The following is a 17,168-nucleotide window of genomic DNA, read 5'->3' as shown; positions in this document are numbered from 1 at the left end:
GTTTTTAAGGTTGAACTGGATGGACTTGTGTCTTTTTTCAACCTGACTAACTATGTAACCTGTAGAATTTTTTTTTAAACGTCGTCTATGGAGATTTTTAAGGGTAAAAGTTTGTCGCCATTCCACGAGCGGGCGTAATTTTGAAGCGTGACATGTTGGGTATTAATTTACTTGGCGTAACATTATCTTTCATAATACAAAACAAAATTGGGCTAACTTTCCTGTTGTCTTTTTTTTTAATTCAAAAAAGTGTGTTTTTTCCAAAAAAAGTGCACTTGTAAGACCGCTGTGCAAATACGGTGTGACAGAGTATTGCAACGACCGCCATTTTATTCTCTAGGGTGTTAGAAAAAAAATGTATAATGTTTGGGAGTTCTAAGTAATTTTCTAGCAAACAAAAACCTGTTTTTAACTTGTAAACAACAAATCTCAGAGGCTCGGTCCTCAAGTGGTTAAAAATTCAGGCATTTCTAAAATTTAAAATTCTGTTTTCACTTTGTGAGAAAAAAAAATATTTTAAACGACTGTAGTATAAGGCTGCAATATAAAAAAAAAAAAAAATTGAAAAAAGTGAAGGGGGTCTGAATACTTTATGAATGCACTGTACCAAAGAAAAAAATCACGGAGCATCGTGTACTCTCAACAGTTATCAGAGAGAGATCATTTATATTGCTTGTTGCGCAGTCACCAAGTTCTTGAACTTTGTAACCCGATTCGATATTGTACTTTCATCCATGGGGTTTTCTTAAACATAATTTCCTGTGAAATAACCATCATTTCATCTGACTGCAGTTGATCCCTTTGTATGTATTGCACACATTGCCCATCTGGCACTCTTTTGTAACCACCAATTGCAGTGACATTTACAGTTCTGGGAGGCAAACATGCAAAAATCTAATACATTTACGTTGTTACAATGTTTTACAATATTTTTTCTTTCTCTGTAGCCCCCCTCCTACCTTGTTTTTCTCCAGGCCACTCCCCCCCCCCCCCCCCCCCCCTCACAAACTGGTCTCCGGTTTTGCAGCCATTTGAAATCGCAGGGCAGAATTGTGGCGATCATGTGTGAATGCAGCCTTATTAAATAAGTTTACATACTATTTGAGTTAGTTGTAGTGGCTCTTAAGGGTGCAACGGATCAAAAAACTCACGGTTCGGATCGTTCCTCGGATCAGGAGTCACGGATCGGATCATTTTCGGATCAACAAAAAAAAATTTAATTTACAAAAACCTGTAAAAATTCCACCACCATATAGTCCCCACTGTAATATCTACATCTCCTCCCCCCCCACTGTAATATCTACATCTCCTCCCCCCCCACTGTAATATCCACATCTCCCCCCCCCCCCCACTGTAATATCCACATCTCCCCCCCCCCACTGTAATATCCACATCTCCCCCCCCCCCACTGTAATATCCACATCCCCCCCCCACTGTAATATCCACATCTCTCCCCCCCACTGTAATATCCACATCTCTCCCCCCCCCCCCCACTGTAATATCCACATCTCCCCCCCCCCCACTGTAATATCCACATCTCCCCCCCCCCACTGTAATATCCACATCTCCCCCCCCCCCCCCACTGTAATATCCACATCTCCCCCCCCCCCCCCCCCCACTGTAATATCCACATCTCCCCCCCCCCCCCACTGTAATATCCACATCTCCCCCCCCCCCCCCCCCCACTGTAATATCCACATCTCCCCCCCCCCCCCACTGTAATATCCACATCTCCCCCCCCCCCCCCCACTGTAATATCCACTAGGGCTGCAACTAACGATTATTTTCATAATCGATTAGTTGGACGATTATTGTTTCGATTAATCGATTATTCGGTTAATAACCTTAAAAAAAAGTGTGGTGTATAATTTAATGTGTAAGTTTTTAAAAAAAAGGTAATTTATTCTTAAATATCTCTATGCAGTGGTAAATATAAATAACCAATAATATGGTTAGGGAGCAAAATATCGAATCCACTCTGAGCATAACAGACAGAAGAGATATACTGTATATACTATTAGAGGAGATATACTGTATATACTATTAAAGGGTGAATCTGGTAAATATCATCACTTAGTGATCAAATGTTTTTTATTAAAAACAAAAACAATGTCTTCCTTCAAAAAAAATGTCATTTTAAGAATGTTCGTTCTTTCATTCAGTGAATGTACAAAGATTTTTCGTCTGAATATTCTCGTCTGAAAATTGATCCGTGTGGCCAGCATAAGGCTCAGTACACACCTGTGCAGTTTGCTTTTCATCTGTTTCTGCAGTGCTTTTTGCTGTGCGTTTTGATTTTTGTGCACGTGATTTTGCTGTGATTTGCGTTTTTTGTATTTTTTTGGCCAATTTGTTGTTGGGCAGATTAAAAAAACACAAATTGCTGCAAAAACGACATGCTTTTCTGCAGCTTTTCTATTGAAGTATATTGAACCAAAAAAAGCACAGTTTGGCGTGAACATGTCCCATAGGAAACCATGTGAATTAACTGTAGTGCGTTCTGCAAAAAGCACCAAAAAACACATAGATGTGAACCAGGTCTAAGATGTTTAGTAACATAATGGGGTGAAAAAAACTAAAAGTACCAGAAAAAGCAGATAATCACTACTGTAAGGGGTTATTATTTTTTTTTTTTTTTGTGTAGAACTGTGAAAGTAATATTTACAGTAACAATTATTTGCTCTTGTTGTACTATAAGGGGCTCATTTTAGGGTTTTTTTTTTCTTTTACCCCATTATGTTACTGGCCGATTAATCGATTATGAAAATAGTAATCGATTAATTTCATAATCGATTAGTTGTTTCAGCCCTAATATCCACATCTCCCCCCCTGTAATATCCACATCTCCCCCCCTGTAATATCAACATCACCACACCCCCCCACTGTAATATCCACATCCCCACCCCCACTGTAATATCCACACCCCCCCCACTGTAATATCCACATCTCCCCCCCTGTAATATCCACATCTCCTCCCCCCCCCCCTGTAATATCCACATCACCACCCCCCCCACTGTAATATCCACATCACCACCCCCCCCACTGTAATATCCACATCCCCCCCCCCACTGTAATATCCACATCCCCCCCCCCACTGTAATATCCACATCCCCCCCCCCACTGTAATATCCACATCCCCCCCCCCCCCCCACTGTAATATCCACATCCCCCCCCCCCACTGTAATATCCACATCCCCCCCCCCACTGTAATATCCACATCCCCCCCCCCCACTGTAATATCCACATCCCCCCCCCCCCCCACTGTAATATCCACATCCCCCCCCCCCCCCACTGTAATATCCACATCCCCCCCCCCCCCCACTGTAATATCCACATCCCCCCCCACTGTAATATCCACATCCCCCCCCCCCACTGTAATATCCACATCCCCCCCCCCCCCCACTGTAATATCCACATCCCCCCCCCCACTGTAATATCCACATCCCCCCCCACTGTAATATCCACATCCCCCCCCCCCCACTGTAATATCCCCCCCCCCACTGTAATATCCCCCCCCCACTGTAATATCCACATCTCCCCCCACTGTAATATCCACATCTCCCCCCACTGTAATATCCACATCTCCCCCCACTGTAATATCCACATCTCCCCCCCACTGTAATATCCACATCTCCCCCCCACTGTAATATCCACATCTCCCCCCCACTGTAATATCCACATCTCCCCCCCACTGTAATATCCACATCTCCCCCCCACTGTAATATCCACATCTCCCCCCCACTGTAATATCCACATCTCCCCCCCACTGTAATATCCACATCTCCCCCCCACTGTAATATCCACATCTCCCCCCCACTGTAATATCCACATCTCCCCCCCACTGTAATATCCACATCTCCCCCCCACTGTAATATCCACATCTCCCCCCCACTGTAATATCCACATCTCCCCCCCACTGTAATATCCACATCTCCCCCCCACTGTAATATCCACATCTCCCCCCCACTGTAATATCCACATCTCCCCCCCACTGTAATATCCACATCTCCCCCCCACTGTAATATCCACATCTCCCCCCCACTGTAATATCCACATCTCCCCCCCACTGTAATATCCACATCTCCCCCCCACTGTAATATCCACATCTCCCCCCCACTGTAATATCCACATCTCCCCCCCACTGTAATATCCACATCTCCCCCCCACTGTAATATCCACATCTCCCCCCCACTGTAATATCCACATCTCCCCCCCACTGTAATATCCACATCTCCCCCCCACTGTAATATCCACATCTCCCCCCCACTGTAATATCCACATCTCCCCCCCACTGTAATATCCACATCTCCCCCCCACTGTAATATCCACATCTCCCCCCCACTGTAATATCCACATCTCCCCCCCACTGTAATATCCACATCTCCCCCCCACTGTAATATCCACATCTCCCCCCCACTGTAATATCCACATCTCCCCCCCACTGTAATATCCACATCTCCCCCCCACTGTAATATCCACATCTCCCCCCCACTGTAATATCCACATCTCCCCCCCCCCCCCACTGTAATATCCACATCTCCCCCCCCCCCCACTGTAATATCCACATCTCCCCCCCCCCGTAATATCCACATCTCCTCCCCCCCCCACTGTAATATCCACATTCCCCCCCCCACTGTAATATCCACATCCCCCCCCCCCACTGTAATATCCACATCCCCCCCCCACTGTAATATCCACATCCCCCCCCCCCCACTGTAATATCCACATCCCCCCCCCCCACTGTAATATCCACATCCCCCCCCGTAATATCCACATCTCCACCCCCCCCACTGTAATATCCACATTCCCCCCCCCCCCCCACTGTAATATCCCCATCACATCCCCCCCCACTGTAATATCCACATCCCCCCCCCCACTGTAATATCCACATCCCCCTCCCCCACTGTAATATCCACATCTCCCCCCCTCCCCCACTGTAATATCCACATCTCCCCCCCTCCCCCACTGTAATATCCACATCTCCCCCCCCCCCCCACTGTAATATCCACATCTCCTCCCCCACTGTAATATCCACATCTCCCCCACTGTAATATCCACATCTCCACCCCCCCCACTGTAATATCCACATCTCCACCCCCCCCACTGTAATATCCACATCTCCACCCCCCCCACTGTAATATCCACATCTCCACCCCCCCCCACTGTAATATCCACATCTCCACCCCCCCCCACTGTAATATCCACATCTCCACCCCCCCCCACTGTAATATCCACATCTCCACCCCCCCCCACTGTAATATCCACATCTCCACCCCCCCCCACTGTAATATCCACATCTCCACCCCCCCCACTGTAATATCCACATCTCCCCCCCCCCCACTGTAATATCCACATCTCCCCCCCCCCCACTGTAATATCCACATCTCCCCCCCCCCCCACTGTAATATCCACATCTCCCCCCCCCCACTGTAATATCCACATCCCCCCCCCACTGTAATATCCACATCCCCCCCCCACTGTAATATCCACATCCCCCCCCACTGTAATATCCCCATCACATTCCCCCCCCACTGTAATATCCACATCCCCCCCCACTGTAATATCCCCATCACATTCCCCCCCACTGTAATATCCACATCCCCCCCCCCACTGTAATATCCCCATCACATTCCCCCCCCCACTGTAATATCCATATCCCCATCACATTCCCCCCCCCACTGTAATATCCACATCCCCCCCCCCCACTGTAATATCCACATCCCCCCCCCCCACTGTAATATCCACATCCCCCCCCCCCCCACTGTAATATCCACATCCCCCCTGTAATATCCACATCTCCTCCTCCCCCCCCCCCCCCCTGTAATATCCACATCTCCTCCTCCCCCCCCCCCCCTGTAATATCCACATCACCACACCCCCCCACTGTAATATCCACATCTCCCCCCCCCCACTGTAATATCCACATCCCCCCCCCCACTGTAATATCCCCATCACATTCCCCCCCCACTGTAATATCCATATCCCCATCACATTCCCCCCCCACTGTAATATCCACATCCCCCCCCCCCACTGTAATATCCACATCCCCCCCCCCCCACTGTAATATCCACATCTCATTCCCCCCCCCCCACTGTAATATCCACATCTCCCCCCCCACTGTAATATCCACATCTCCCCCCCCACTGTAATATCCACATCCCCCCCCCACTGTAATATCCACATCCCCCCTGTAATATCCACATCTCCTCCTCCCCCCCCCCCCCTGTAATATCCACATCACCACACCCCCCCACTGTAATATCCACATCTCCCCCCCCCACTGTAATATCCACATCTCTCCCCCCCCACTGTAATATCCACATCTCTCCCCCCCCCCCACTGTAATATCCACATCTCTCCCCCCCCCACTGTAATATCCACATCTCCCCCCCCCCACTGTAATATCCACATCTCCCTCCCCCCCCCCACTGTAATATCCACATCTCCCCTCCCCCCCCCCACTGTAATATCCACATCTCCCCCCCCCCCCCACTGTAATATCCACATCTCCCCCCCCCCCACTGTAATATCCACATCTCCCCCCCCCCCCCACTGTAATATCCACATCTCCCCCCCCCCCCCCCACTGTAATATCCACATCTCCCCCCCCCCCCCACTGTAATATCCACATCTCCCCCCCCCTGTAATATCCACATCTCCCCCCCCCCCACTGTAATATCCACATCTCCCCCCCCCCCCACTGTAATATCCACATCTCCCCCCCCCCCCACTGTAATATCCACATCTCCCCCCCCCCACTGTAATATCCACATCTCCCCCCCCCCCCACTGTAATATCCACATTCCCCCCCCCCCACTGTAATATCCACATCTCCCCCCCCCACTGTAATATCCACATCTCCCCCCCACTGTAATATCCACATCTCCCCCCCCACTGTAATATCCACATCTCCCCCCCCACTGTAATATCCACATCTCCCCCCCCACTGTAATATCCACATCTCCCCCCCCACTGTAATATCCACATCTCCCCCCCCACTGTAATATCCACATCTCCCCCCCCACTGTAATATCCACATCTCCCCCCCCACTGTAATATCCACATCTCCCCCCCCACTGTAATATCCACATCTCCCCCGCTGTAATATCCACATCTCCCCCGCTGTAATATCCACATCTCCCCCGCTGTAATATCCACATCTCCCCCGCTGTAATATCCACATCTCCCCCGCTGTAATATCCACATCTCCCCCGCTGTAATATCCACATCTCCCCCGCTGTAATATCCACATCTCCCCCGCTGTAATATCCACATCTCCCCCGCTGTAATATCCACATCTCCCCCGCTGTAATATCCACATCTCCCCCGCTGTAATATCCACATCTCCCCCGCTGTAATATCCACATCTCCCCCGCTGTAATATCCACATCTCCCCCCCTGTAATATCCACATCTCCCCCCCTGTAATATCCACATCTCCCCCCCTGTAATATCCACATCTCCCCCCCTGTAATATCCACATCTCCCCCCCTGTAATATCCACATCTCCCCCCCCCTGTAATATCCACATCTCCCCCCCTGTAATATCCACATCTCCCCCCCCCTGTAATATCCACATCTCCCCCCCTGTAATATCCACATCTCCCCCCCTGTAATATCCACATCTCCCCCCCTGTAATATCCACATCTCCCCCCCTGTAATATCCACATCTCCCCCCCTGTAATATCCACATCTCCCCCCCTGTAATATCCACATCTCCCCCCCTGTAATATCCACATCTCCCCCCCTGTAATATCCACATCTCCCCCCCTGTAATATCCACATCTCCCCCCCTGTAATATCCACATCTCCCCCCCTGTAATATCCACATCTCCCCCCCTGTAATATCCACATCTCCCCCCCTGTAATATCCACATCTCCCCCCCTGTAATATCCACATCTCCCCCCCTGTAATATCCACATCTCCCCCCCTGTAATATCCACATCTCCCCCCCTGTAATATCCACATCTCCACCCCCCCCCCACTGTAATATCCACATCTCCACCCCCCCCCCCCACTGTAATATCCACATCTCCACCCCCCCCCCCACTGTAATATCCACATCTCCACCCCCCCCCACTGTAATATCCACATCTCCACCCCCCCCACTGTAATATCCACATCCCTCCCCCACTGTAATATCCACATCTCCCCCCCCCCCTCCCCCACTGTAATATCCACATCTCCCCCCCCCCCCCTCCCCCACTGTAATATCCACATCTCCCCCCAACGATTGTCTGCTTGCAGTTGAGGTGGGTGATGATGACGTCAGCGCGCCGCTCACCTAAGCCGCCGCCGGGTGTACAAAGATAGCCTCCGCTCCGGAGCTAGGCCAAAGCCGTGGCCTTTCCTAAGGCTGAGGCAGCGGAGCGCTCCGTGGATCGAGTGCATGTCGATCCGAACAGGTTCAACCGTACGGATCGGTGACGATCCGTTGCACCTCTAGTGGCTCTTGGTAAACAGATGCAATTATGTATGGTTCTATCCAGTCTGTTTAGTATGTCCAGGCAGGTTGCACATTTATTTACTTTTATTACAGGAATTTGATTTGTGTTAAAAGAAAAGTATAGGTTTTATTTTTTGGCCCATTGGTGGTGGACCTAGGTGGACGCAGGATCGGTCGGATGCTGCATCTGTCCCCCGCCACCTCTACACTAAGAACCGAGCGATCTAACACCGCCGGTGGCTCTGTTTTCACAGCTCCCCGAGCGGATAGCTGTTGATTGTCAGTCAGCAGCTCTCCTCTCTGCTCCTCCACGTTCACTGGAGCGCTGAGCTGTGGAGGGGCGGTGAGTGGCTGTCTCAGGCTCTCAGCGGCTTGCTGAGAGCCTGAGATGGGTATCAGTCCCGGCAGCTGGCGGATCCTGACTTTTATTGTCGTAAAGACGCAGTGCCTGGACTGATTCCAGTGACGTCAGCAGAGAGCGGTCTGTCACAGGAGTGCAAAACGAATTGCACTCCTGTGACCAATAGGAGATGCCCAGCCAAACAAATAACCTCAGGCTGGACTTCTCCTTTAACAACTTACTTACCTTGTTTTACAATAGGCCATTGGAAATGCTGTGAAAAATAGTTTTCCTTTCTCCCAAAGCTGAGGAAAGGTTTGGAAATGTTGCTCTTTTTACGCAATATAGACTTCTGTATCACTCTGTATTTCAATGGGCAATGTAACATCAACCGTGTTCACCAGATATTTAGAACATTTAAAAGGCTGAAATGAATACAGTATATACCTGCCAAACCTTGTATTGCACATAAAACTGTTTAACTGGGTATAAGGTGGAATTTTGTAAGTTTGCAAATCTTTTCATCTTCATGCTGCTAGCTATTGTAATTCTACCAAACACAACTAACAGGAAGTATCAGATTCATTATAAAGAATGTTTATAAAGGTCAGAGTTGGTTCACACCAGATGCTTTCCAGTGCATTTTTAAGCTGTATCTGGACTGCATGGACCGTGTTTACCATGTATTTCAATGTTCCTAGTTTACACCAGTGCGCTCATTTCCAGTGCTTTCAACAACAGTACAATCTGCAACACTCTTTTATCCGAAACTCTTCAAAACACGTGTAAACGCACTGCATTGCACAGTGGGGTTTATTCACTAAAACTGGAGAGTTTGGTGAAGCTGTGCATAGTAGCCAATCGGCTTCTAACTTCAGCATGTTCAATTAAGCTTTGACAAAAATCCTGAAAGCCGATGGGTTTCTATGCAGAGCTGCACCAGATTTTGCACACTCCAGTTTTAGTAAATCAACCCCACTGTCCTAATGAAAATAAAGATTTTCAAATGTCAAAAAAAAAACAAAAAACACACTGGACTACATTGAAAACCTATCAAATGCACGCATATGTACATGCCTATGCAAAAACACGTCCAGAACGCTAAAATTGTGGTATGAACAAGCCCTCAGGCAAAATCTTACCCTCAGCTAGGAGCCAGCTTTAAAATCCTGGAAGCCAGCCCTACACAATTTACAAAAGTGTTATTTAATTATATTCCTTAGTATCCAGAATTGTATATAAATCCACTTTTGTGAGCACCAAATGCCTTTGCAAACCCAGAGACTACCTGTTAAATGTAGTATTGACGTAATCACTGTGCTGTATAGCCTGAGCAGAGCCAGCAGACTCCACCCACTACAGACTGCCTGCAGAAAACTAGGGGGGGGGATTTACTCAGTGTATGCCCAGCTATACTTTTCTTTTGCTCTTCCGCCACTCTCCTTCTTGGGAAGAAGAAAAAAATGTGGTAACTGCTCTGACACCCCTGGCAGCATTGGTTTATCACAACCCCTGTCATTTTGTTTGAACACAGTTCACATTTTTTTTCCCTTTTGCTGAATGTCACGGAAGCATTAAGTGCATGCAAATTTGTAACGCAACAGTGCATATACAGAATGCATATTAAATATGTGTCACTGGATTCATGGAAGTAAACGTGTGGGATTTTTCAAACTTCAAGATTTCAGATTAATAGAATTATGCTAGAATTACTTGAAATACAATGTGAAAATGAGTAAAACAGTATATGATTTTAGGCTTTTTTCACACTGAGGCGCTTTACAGGCGTTTTAGCGCTAAAAATAGCGCCTGGAAAGCGCCTCTCCTGTCACTCCAGCGTGAGAGCCCTAGTGCTTTCACACTGGAGCGGTGCGCTTGCGTGACGTTAAAGTCCTGCAAGCAGCATCTTTGGGGCGCTCCCAAAGCTCCCCTGCCCATTGAAATCAATAGGCAGCACCTGCAAAGCGCTTCGGCAGTGGCGCTTTGCGGGCGCTATTAACCCCTTCCTCGGTCGCTAGGGAGTTAAAAGCGCTGAGCTAGCTGCTGAAAAGCACAGCTAAAACGATGATAAAGCGCCGCTAAAGATAGCGGCGCTTTACCACTGACGCCCCTCGCCCCAGTGTGAAAGTGCTCTTAAAGTTTGACCACACGTACTGAAGGCCAATTCACACCAGGTGCAGTTTTTTTCTGCACAAAATGCATGCACGGTGTTTTCCATGTATTCCAATGGCTCTAGTTCACACACATGCAGTCAGTTCCAGTCAGTTTCTGCACCAGAAATTTTCTGGAACTGACTGCACTGTTGTGAACTAGAGCCAATGGAATACATGGAAGACACTGCATTCATTTTTAGGGCCAGTTCACACCACAAAAATGCACTCCGGATACGTTCCGGATACGTTTTTGCTTACAGTTCACGCCACACGCAGTTCCAGTGCATTTTTGATACAATTTGCTAGGTTTCAATACAGTTCTGTGCAGAAAAAATGCAGCACGCTCTTTTTCTGGTGTGAACTAGAGCCTTTGGAATACAAGGGCATGGAACTGCATCTGGTGTGAACTAGCACTTAAAGTGTAAGTGAACCCCATCCCCCCCCCCCCCCCATTGTTTTCAGCCAAGGAAGCTACTATCTTTGCCTTCGTTTAATCTACAACTAGTATTAAAAAAAAAAAAAAAAAAAATTGCGCCGAAGAAATAAATAATATACAAATAATTGCCAGCAGCGGATGTGAAAGTGAGCTAACTAGCGTCACTAAGGAGTGAAAAAAAAATATATTCATCTGTAAAAGAACACAGTTCATTTGCATTCAAAGTCCCACTTTGCAGTGAATGAAGTGCTTGTGCATAAATCAATAAAGGTGCTCCAATTCAGTGTACAGACGGAGGGGCTCCACATGGATGTACACTCACCCTTAAATGTTGACCCCCTATCTCTAGGATGGTCACTTGCTCTTTGTAGGGCTTAATACCCCTGGATGATATCTTGCAAATTAGCTAAGTTTAGGATGGTCTTCCAAGGATGGGGGGAGAAAATTAGAGGGGGGGGGGCTCCCATAGTGTAAAACCATTTTTTTATTAAAAAGTTGTTGCAATACAACTCAGATGCACTCAGATGTTTTGGTGCCTAATCCTGGCACCCGGTGTAGTCAGCATGTGTAATGGTGGGGTATTCTGGCCAATCTCCATATGAACGCCGCTATCAAGTTATGGATTGGTCCCCTGTAGTATTCCCGGGCGGATGTATGGTCGCGATGATGCGTTCGAGCCTCAAAAGGTTCTCGCTCTCCTACCTTGTCCGGCTCTATTACCTCCCCGTGTAGGTGGCTGCACCTCGCCTTGCAGGGAGATATCTATCCCCACCGTGAGTTCATGCAGAGATCTGTTACATCCCGGAGATGCTGAGAGCAAAGCTGTCCCTTGTAAACACAGAAAGATTCCGTGTTTTCAAGTGACAGTGGGGAGCTCAGGGTGAGAGCTGTTGGTGGATTTGAGTTCCACCATGAACTGGTTGCGAGGGCCATAAGACAAGGCCTGGCAGGCCAGATTGAGCCCGCGCACCTTGTGTTTGATATATGTCGTATTTGAGTGTGTGCAAATGTTTAGGAATATCTGCCATTAGCTTGATCAGGAGGGCTGTGCAGGCACATTGTGAATGTTGACATTTGTAATGGTGCAGATCAAGGTATATACTCGTCCAGAACCACTTTCTGGACAAGTCTGGCACATGTGAACACGGCTTGTCTGTATGTTCTGTGGTCAGTGTAAAGTCACTAACCCATCCATCCTCCCTCCTCCCTTTTTATTGATGGCTACTTCCCCAGCTAGCCACTCCCCTTCGCTGTGGGGTTGCAGTGTCTCCCAGACATATGATCTGACTCAATGTGGTCATGCACCTGCAGATCCATGAATCGCTCAGAAAGTAAAATCGGTCATGTGGTCTGCACTTCCTGTTTTTTTTTGTTTTTGTTGCTGTGACATCATATTGGAAAGTACGACCTGTCTGTTTATGCTACAGATAAAAGGTAACATTTTTGTGTTTTCCTGGAGAAGCAGGCGCTGACCTGTGAAACACATTGAATTAATTATAACCAATTATTGGAACAAACTATGTATATAATGGGTGACTTTTATGTATGGGGGATGTGAATTGTAATCCCAGCAACGTGTGTGGTGGATGTTCTTTTTAATTATTGATTTTAATTTCTTGTAATAAAACTTTGGATATTTTTATATACTGTACACATGACTAGTCAATTTTGGTACCTTTTTTAAAGTCCTAATTGTTTTTTTGCTTGAGGGATTTGCAAGGATGTATAGCTTCAGGCACTGTGGAGCAATTCATTCAAAAAAGTTCACAGCAAAAGCACGGAAGTCCTTGACAAAATCAGTTCAGCTCACCTTACCCTCCCTCTCCGCATTGACCTGACAGCCTTCCAGCCTTCTAATCCCTTATGTTGACACAGAACACTCTGCCATAGAGAGCAGGGGAGCTAAGCTGCCGAAAGTATGACTTGAATAACTTAGTGTTACTAAACCCACAACAGAAAAAAGTCTGTATATGCAGTAAAGCAGGGATATGCAATTAGTGGACCTCCAGCTGTTGCAAAGCTACAAGTCCCATCATGCCTCTGGGTGTCAATCTTGTGGCTGTCAGAGTCTTGCTATGCCTCATGGGAATTGTAGTTCTGCAACAGCTGGAGGTCCGCTAATTGCAAATCCCTGCAGTAAAGCATGCTGGTTATACTCACTGTGGAACCTAAGGGGTTAATCCTCTGCATTGTGTAAAAAAGCTTTTTGATCCTGTCTTTCTCTGATCCTCCCCTTCTTCCATAGTCCCCAAACCATCTGCTGATAGAACAGAGGCTAAGGGACAAGCTGCATATGCTTAGTTTGGTATGTATTGCTAGAGTTTTTTTTTTGTTTTTTTGTTTTTTTTCTTGGGAGAGTGCTTGTGATCAGCATAGGGTCAATTAGCACTGTCCAGACAGAGGGGAAGGGATCCTGCGGCCTTATAGGACAGTCAGAGTAGAATAAAAACTCCTTCTACAAGCTTTAACCAGACACTCATAGAAGTCACGACTGCTATATACAGCTGATGGAAAAAGGTATTTTAGACATTTATATTTGCTAAAACTATTGCATTTCCATGTTACTGTGGGGGACCAGATATAGTGAATGCAGGATCCTGGGTTTGATAACACTTTAAGTGCTTCTGCAGTGTAGGATCATGCAGTTGTAAGAAAAGTAACTATTATGCCTGGTACACACTATAAAATTAATCAGACAATTGATCATCCATTTTATTTATTTTTTGCATGCTAATCTCATATCAAAAATAAGAGGTTACTAAAGTTACAAATATTCTCATACAACAGAATAAAAAAATTGATTGTGTTTTGCATGTACTTTTGGACAACTGTATTGTGTTTGTATTGTACTTTCGGATGACAACTGTACTGATTAACCAATTGCTTACTGGGCACTTAAACCCCCCTCCTGCCCAGACCAATTTTTTGCTTTCAGCGCTGTTGCACTTTGAACAACAATTGCGCGGTCATACAACACTGTACCCAAATGAAATTTTTATCATTTTTTTTCCCACAAATAGAGCTTTCTTTTGGTGGTATTTAATCACAGATGGGATTTTTACTTTTTGCTAATCAAACAAAAAAAGATGGAAAATTTTGAAAAAAAAAAAAAAAATCATGTTTCATAGTTTGTTATAAAATTTTGCAAACAGTTAATTTTTCTCCTTCATTGATAGGCGCTGATGAGGCGGCACTGGTGGGCACTAATAGGCTGCACTGATGGGCACGGATAGGCACAGTCAAGGCGGCACTGATAGGCACAGATAAGGTGGCACTGATGGGGATAGATAAGGCGGCACTAATGTGCACAGATAAGGCGGCCCTGATGGGTGGCACTGATGGGCACTGGTAGGTGACACTGGGCACTGATGGGCACTAATGGGTGGCACTGTGGGCACTGGTAGGTGACACTGATGGGTGGCACTGTGGTCACTGGTAGGTGACACTGATGGGTGGCACTGTGGGCACTGATGGGTGGTGCTGGTGGGCACTGGTAGGCGGCACTGCTGCCTATTGCTAGGTGGCACTGGCAGAGGGCCTAGGTGGGCACTGAAGATCTGGTGGCACGCGCCGTGATCGGGACTGATGTCCCTCTCACGGACGCCGGTGATCATCTTTTTTTTTTTTTTTTCCCTCACGCTGTCAGCGCGAGGAGAAAAAATAGCCGATTACTGGCTCTGTTCATGTCACATGATCAGCTGTCATTGGCTGACAGCTGATCATGTGGTAATGGGTCGGGATCGACCCCTTACTCTGATCTGTGATCAGGCGAGTCTCATAGGCTCGCTGATCACAGAGCGCGCTGCGCGCTCCCTGCAGGGGGCGCGCAGGCCGCTCGTGCATGGGACTACGTCAATAGACGTAGTCCCGGCAGAGCAGGTCCGCGCTGTAGCCGTCATACGGCTATAGCGCGGATCTCTAGTGGTTAAACGAAAATTGTACGATCTGGTACCGTACAAGAAAAGTTTTTGTGTTTGTCCCTTCGGATAATATCAGATGAACTGTCGTGATTGGGTCTCGAATGCTGTGTACGAATGATCAGATTATCGTACGGTTGCTTTGAAAGTGGTATTTTTCGTACGATTTTCTGATCGTGTGTTATGGGCCTTTATTTGTCAGAAAACTTTTTTTTTTTTTTTTTTTTTGGCTTTTCAGGCTCAAGCCAACGACTCAGACTTGGGCAAATGTAAACTTGCATCCTTCTTTAAGCATAATTGTGACTTCAGAACACTGCTTGTGCCATTTGTGTGACTGAAATTGGTACTTTTACACATGTTAATCAGTGATGCCTTTTTATTTTTTTGTTTTGCAGGTTGGCTCCAATGCGATTATACACACTCTCAAAACGCTATTTTGTGTTGGTTTTTGTGGTATTCTTTATCTGTTTTGGATTAACAGTTTTTATTGGCATTGCTGGTATGTGTTATTAGAATTTCCATTGAGACATTTAATTTTTTTTTGTTTTTTATTAATTGCTTGGGACTTTTGCTGCCACCTGGATATTTCTATAGTTGGGGGCTGATTTACTAAAACCGGAGAGTGCAAAATCTGGTGCAGCTCTGCATAGAAACCAATAAGCTTCCAGGTTTTCTTGTCAAAGCTTAATTGAACAAGCTGAAGTTAGAAGCTGATTGGCATCCATGCACAGCTGCACCAAATTTTGCACTCTGAATTAGTAAATCAATCCCTATGTGAAGCTAAAGCATATTTAGCCTAGGTTCACACTGTAGCAATGCGGGAACCAGCGTGATTCTAGCGCCGGTTCCCTCATCACATCTCTCCTGCAGGTAGTTCACACTGCCCTCTGCGAACCGCTGCTGGTTTCAATACAATGTTAATGACACACCAGATCGGTTCACAGATCACAGTGCGAACTGTGAACTTGCACAGGAATCAGATCGCATGGGTGAGAACACTCATGTGATCTGATTCCAGTTGCAGGGAAAAAAAGTCCCTGCACAATTTTCCTGCAAATCCAATGCGAGTTTAGCCATACATCTGTATGGCTGAACTCGCATTGCACAGACATCCCATGAGATTGGCACGCAGTGCGGGTGGGATTCGCATGTGATGTCTGTGTTCGCACAAGTGTGAATGTAGAAGGCTGAAAGGATCTGGACAGCCGCACACCGGGATAAATAGATTAAATTCTTTTATTTGTGAAACAGGATCATAGGGTACATTAGACACCACTGAAGTGGTACAGCACAACAGCTGACGTGTTTCACACTTACACAAATTGCTTACTCATAGCTGCAGCTATAAGTAAGCACTTTGTGTACGTGTGAAATGCATCAGCTGTTGTGCTGTACCACTCCAGTGGTGTCTAATGTACCCTATGATTCTGTTTCACAAATAAAAGAATTTAATCTATTTATCCCGGTGTGCGGCTGTCCAGATCCTTTCAGCCTTCTACATCTATACTAGCAATTGCCAGCACCTGGAGCTCTCTTCCCTTCTTCTGGAAGACGAGGAGTTTTAGTTTGGATTGTCCTGAGCGGTGGTAACTATTTCTGTTTCGTTTAAATATCCACACAAGTGTGAACCCAGGCCAAAAACAGAAATGTAATGTATTGCATTTTACTAATCCTCAGATTTGGTGACTGTATTCGTTTTCAATTTTTCATCTTGCCAGAAATTTAGTTGCTTCCTAGAAGAAAACACAAAGAACCTTTTTTTTTTTGTTTAAGCTGTTACTCCCATAAATCCCAGTATGTAATGGAGATTAACAAAGGTAGAAATGTTTGAAGTCCAGCCTGTGTGATAGCCATGGAATACAATGGAGACATTGA

The 17,168-nt window shown here is 46.6% G+C and overlaps 1 protein-coding gene across 3 annotated transcripts in view; it reads left to right on the top strand.

The window, feature by feature from the left end:
• The window catches only part of TMEM181 (transmembrane protein 181), a 123,020-nt gene that overhangs the window by 20,562 nt on the left and 85,290 nt on the right, over positions 1–17,168 (top strand). For 2 of the 3 annotated variants that reach the window (XM_073627887.1, XM_073627888.1), the window contains exon 2: positions 15,689–15,792. In XM_073627887.1, the coding sequence (XP_073483988.1) occupies positions 15,689–15,792 (104 nt within the window). Of the gene's footprint in view, positions 1–13,662; positions 13,682–15,688; positions 15,793–17,168 lie in introns of those variants that run through there. The other variant, XM_073627890.1, reaches the window with a different exon arrangement.

Source organism: Aquarana catesbeiana, linkage group LG04 (genome assembly GCF_042186555.1).
Source record: "Aquarana catesbeiana isolate 2022-GZ linkage group LG04, ASM4218655v1, whole genome shotgun sequence".
In the NCBI taxonomy this organism is placed as follows: domain Eukaryota; kingdom Metazoa; phylum Chordata; class Amphibia; order Anura; family Ranidae; genus Aquarana; species Aquarana catesbeiana.
This window is presented reverse-complemented; position numbering and strand designations above follow the sequence as displayed.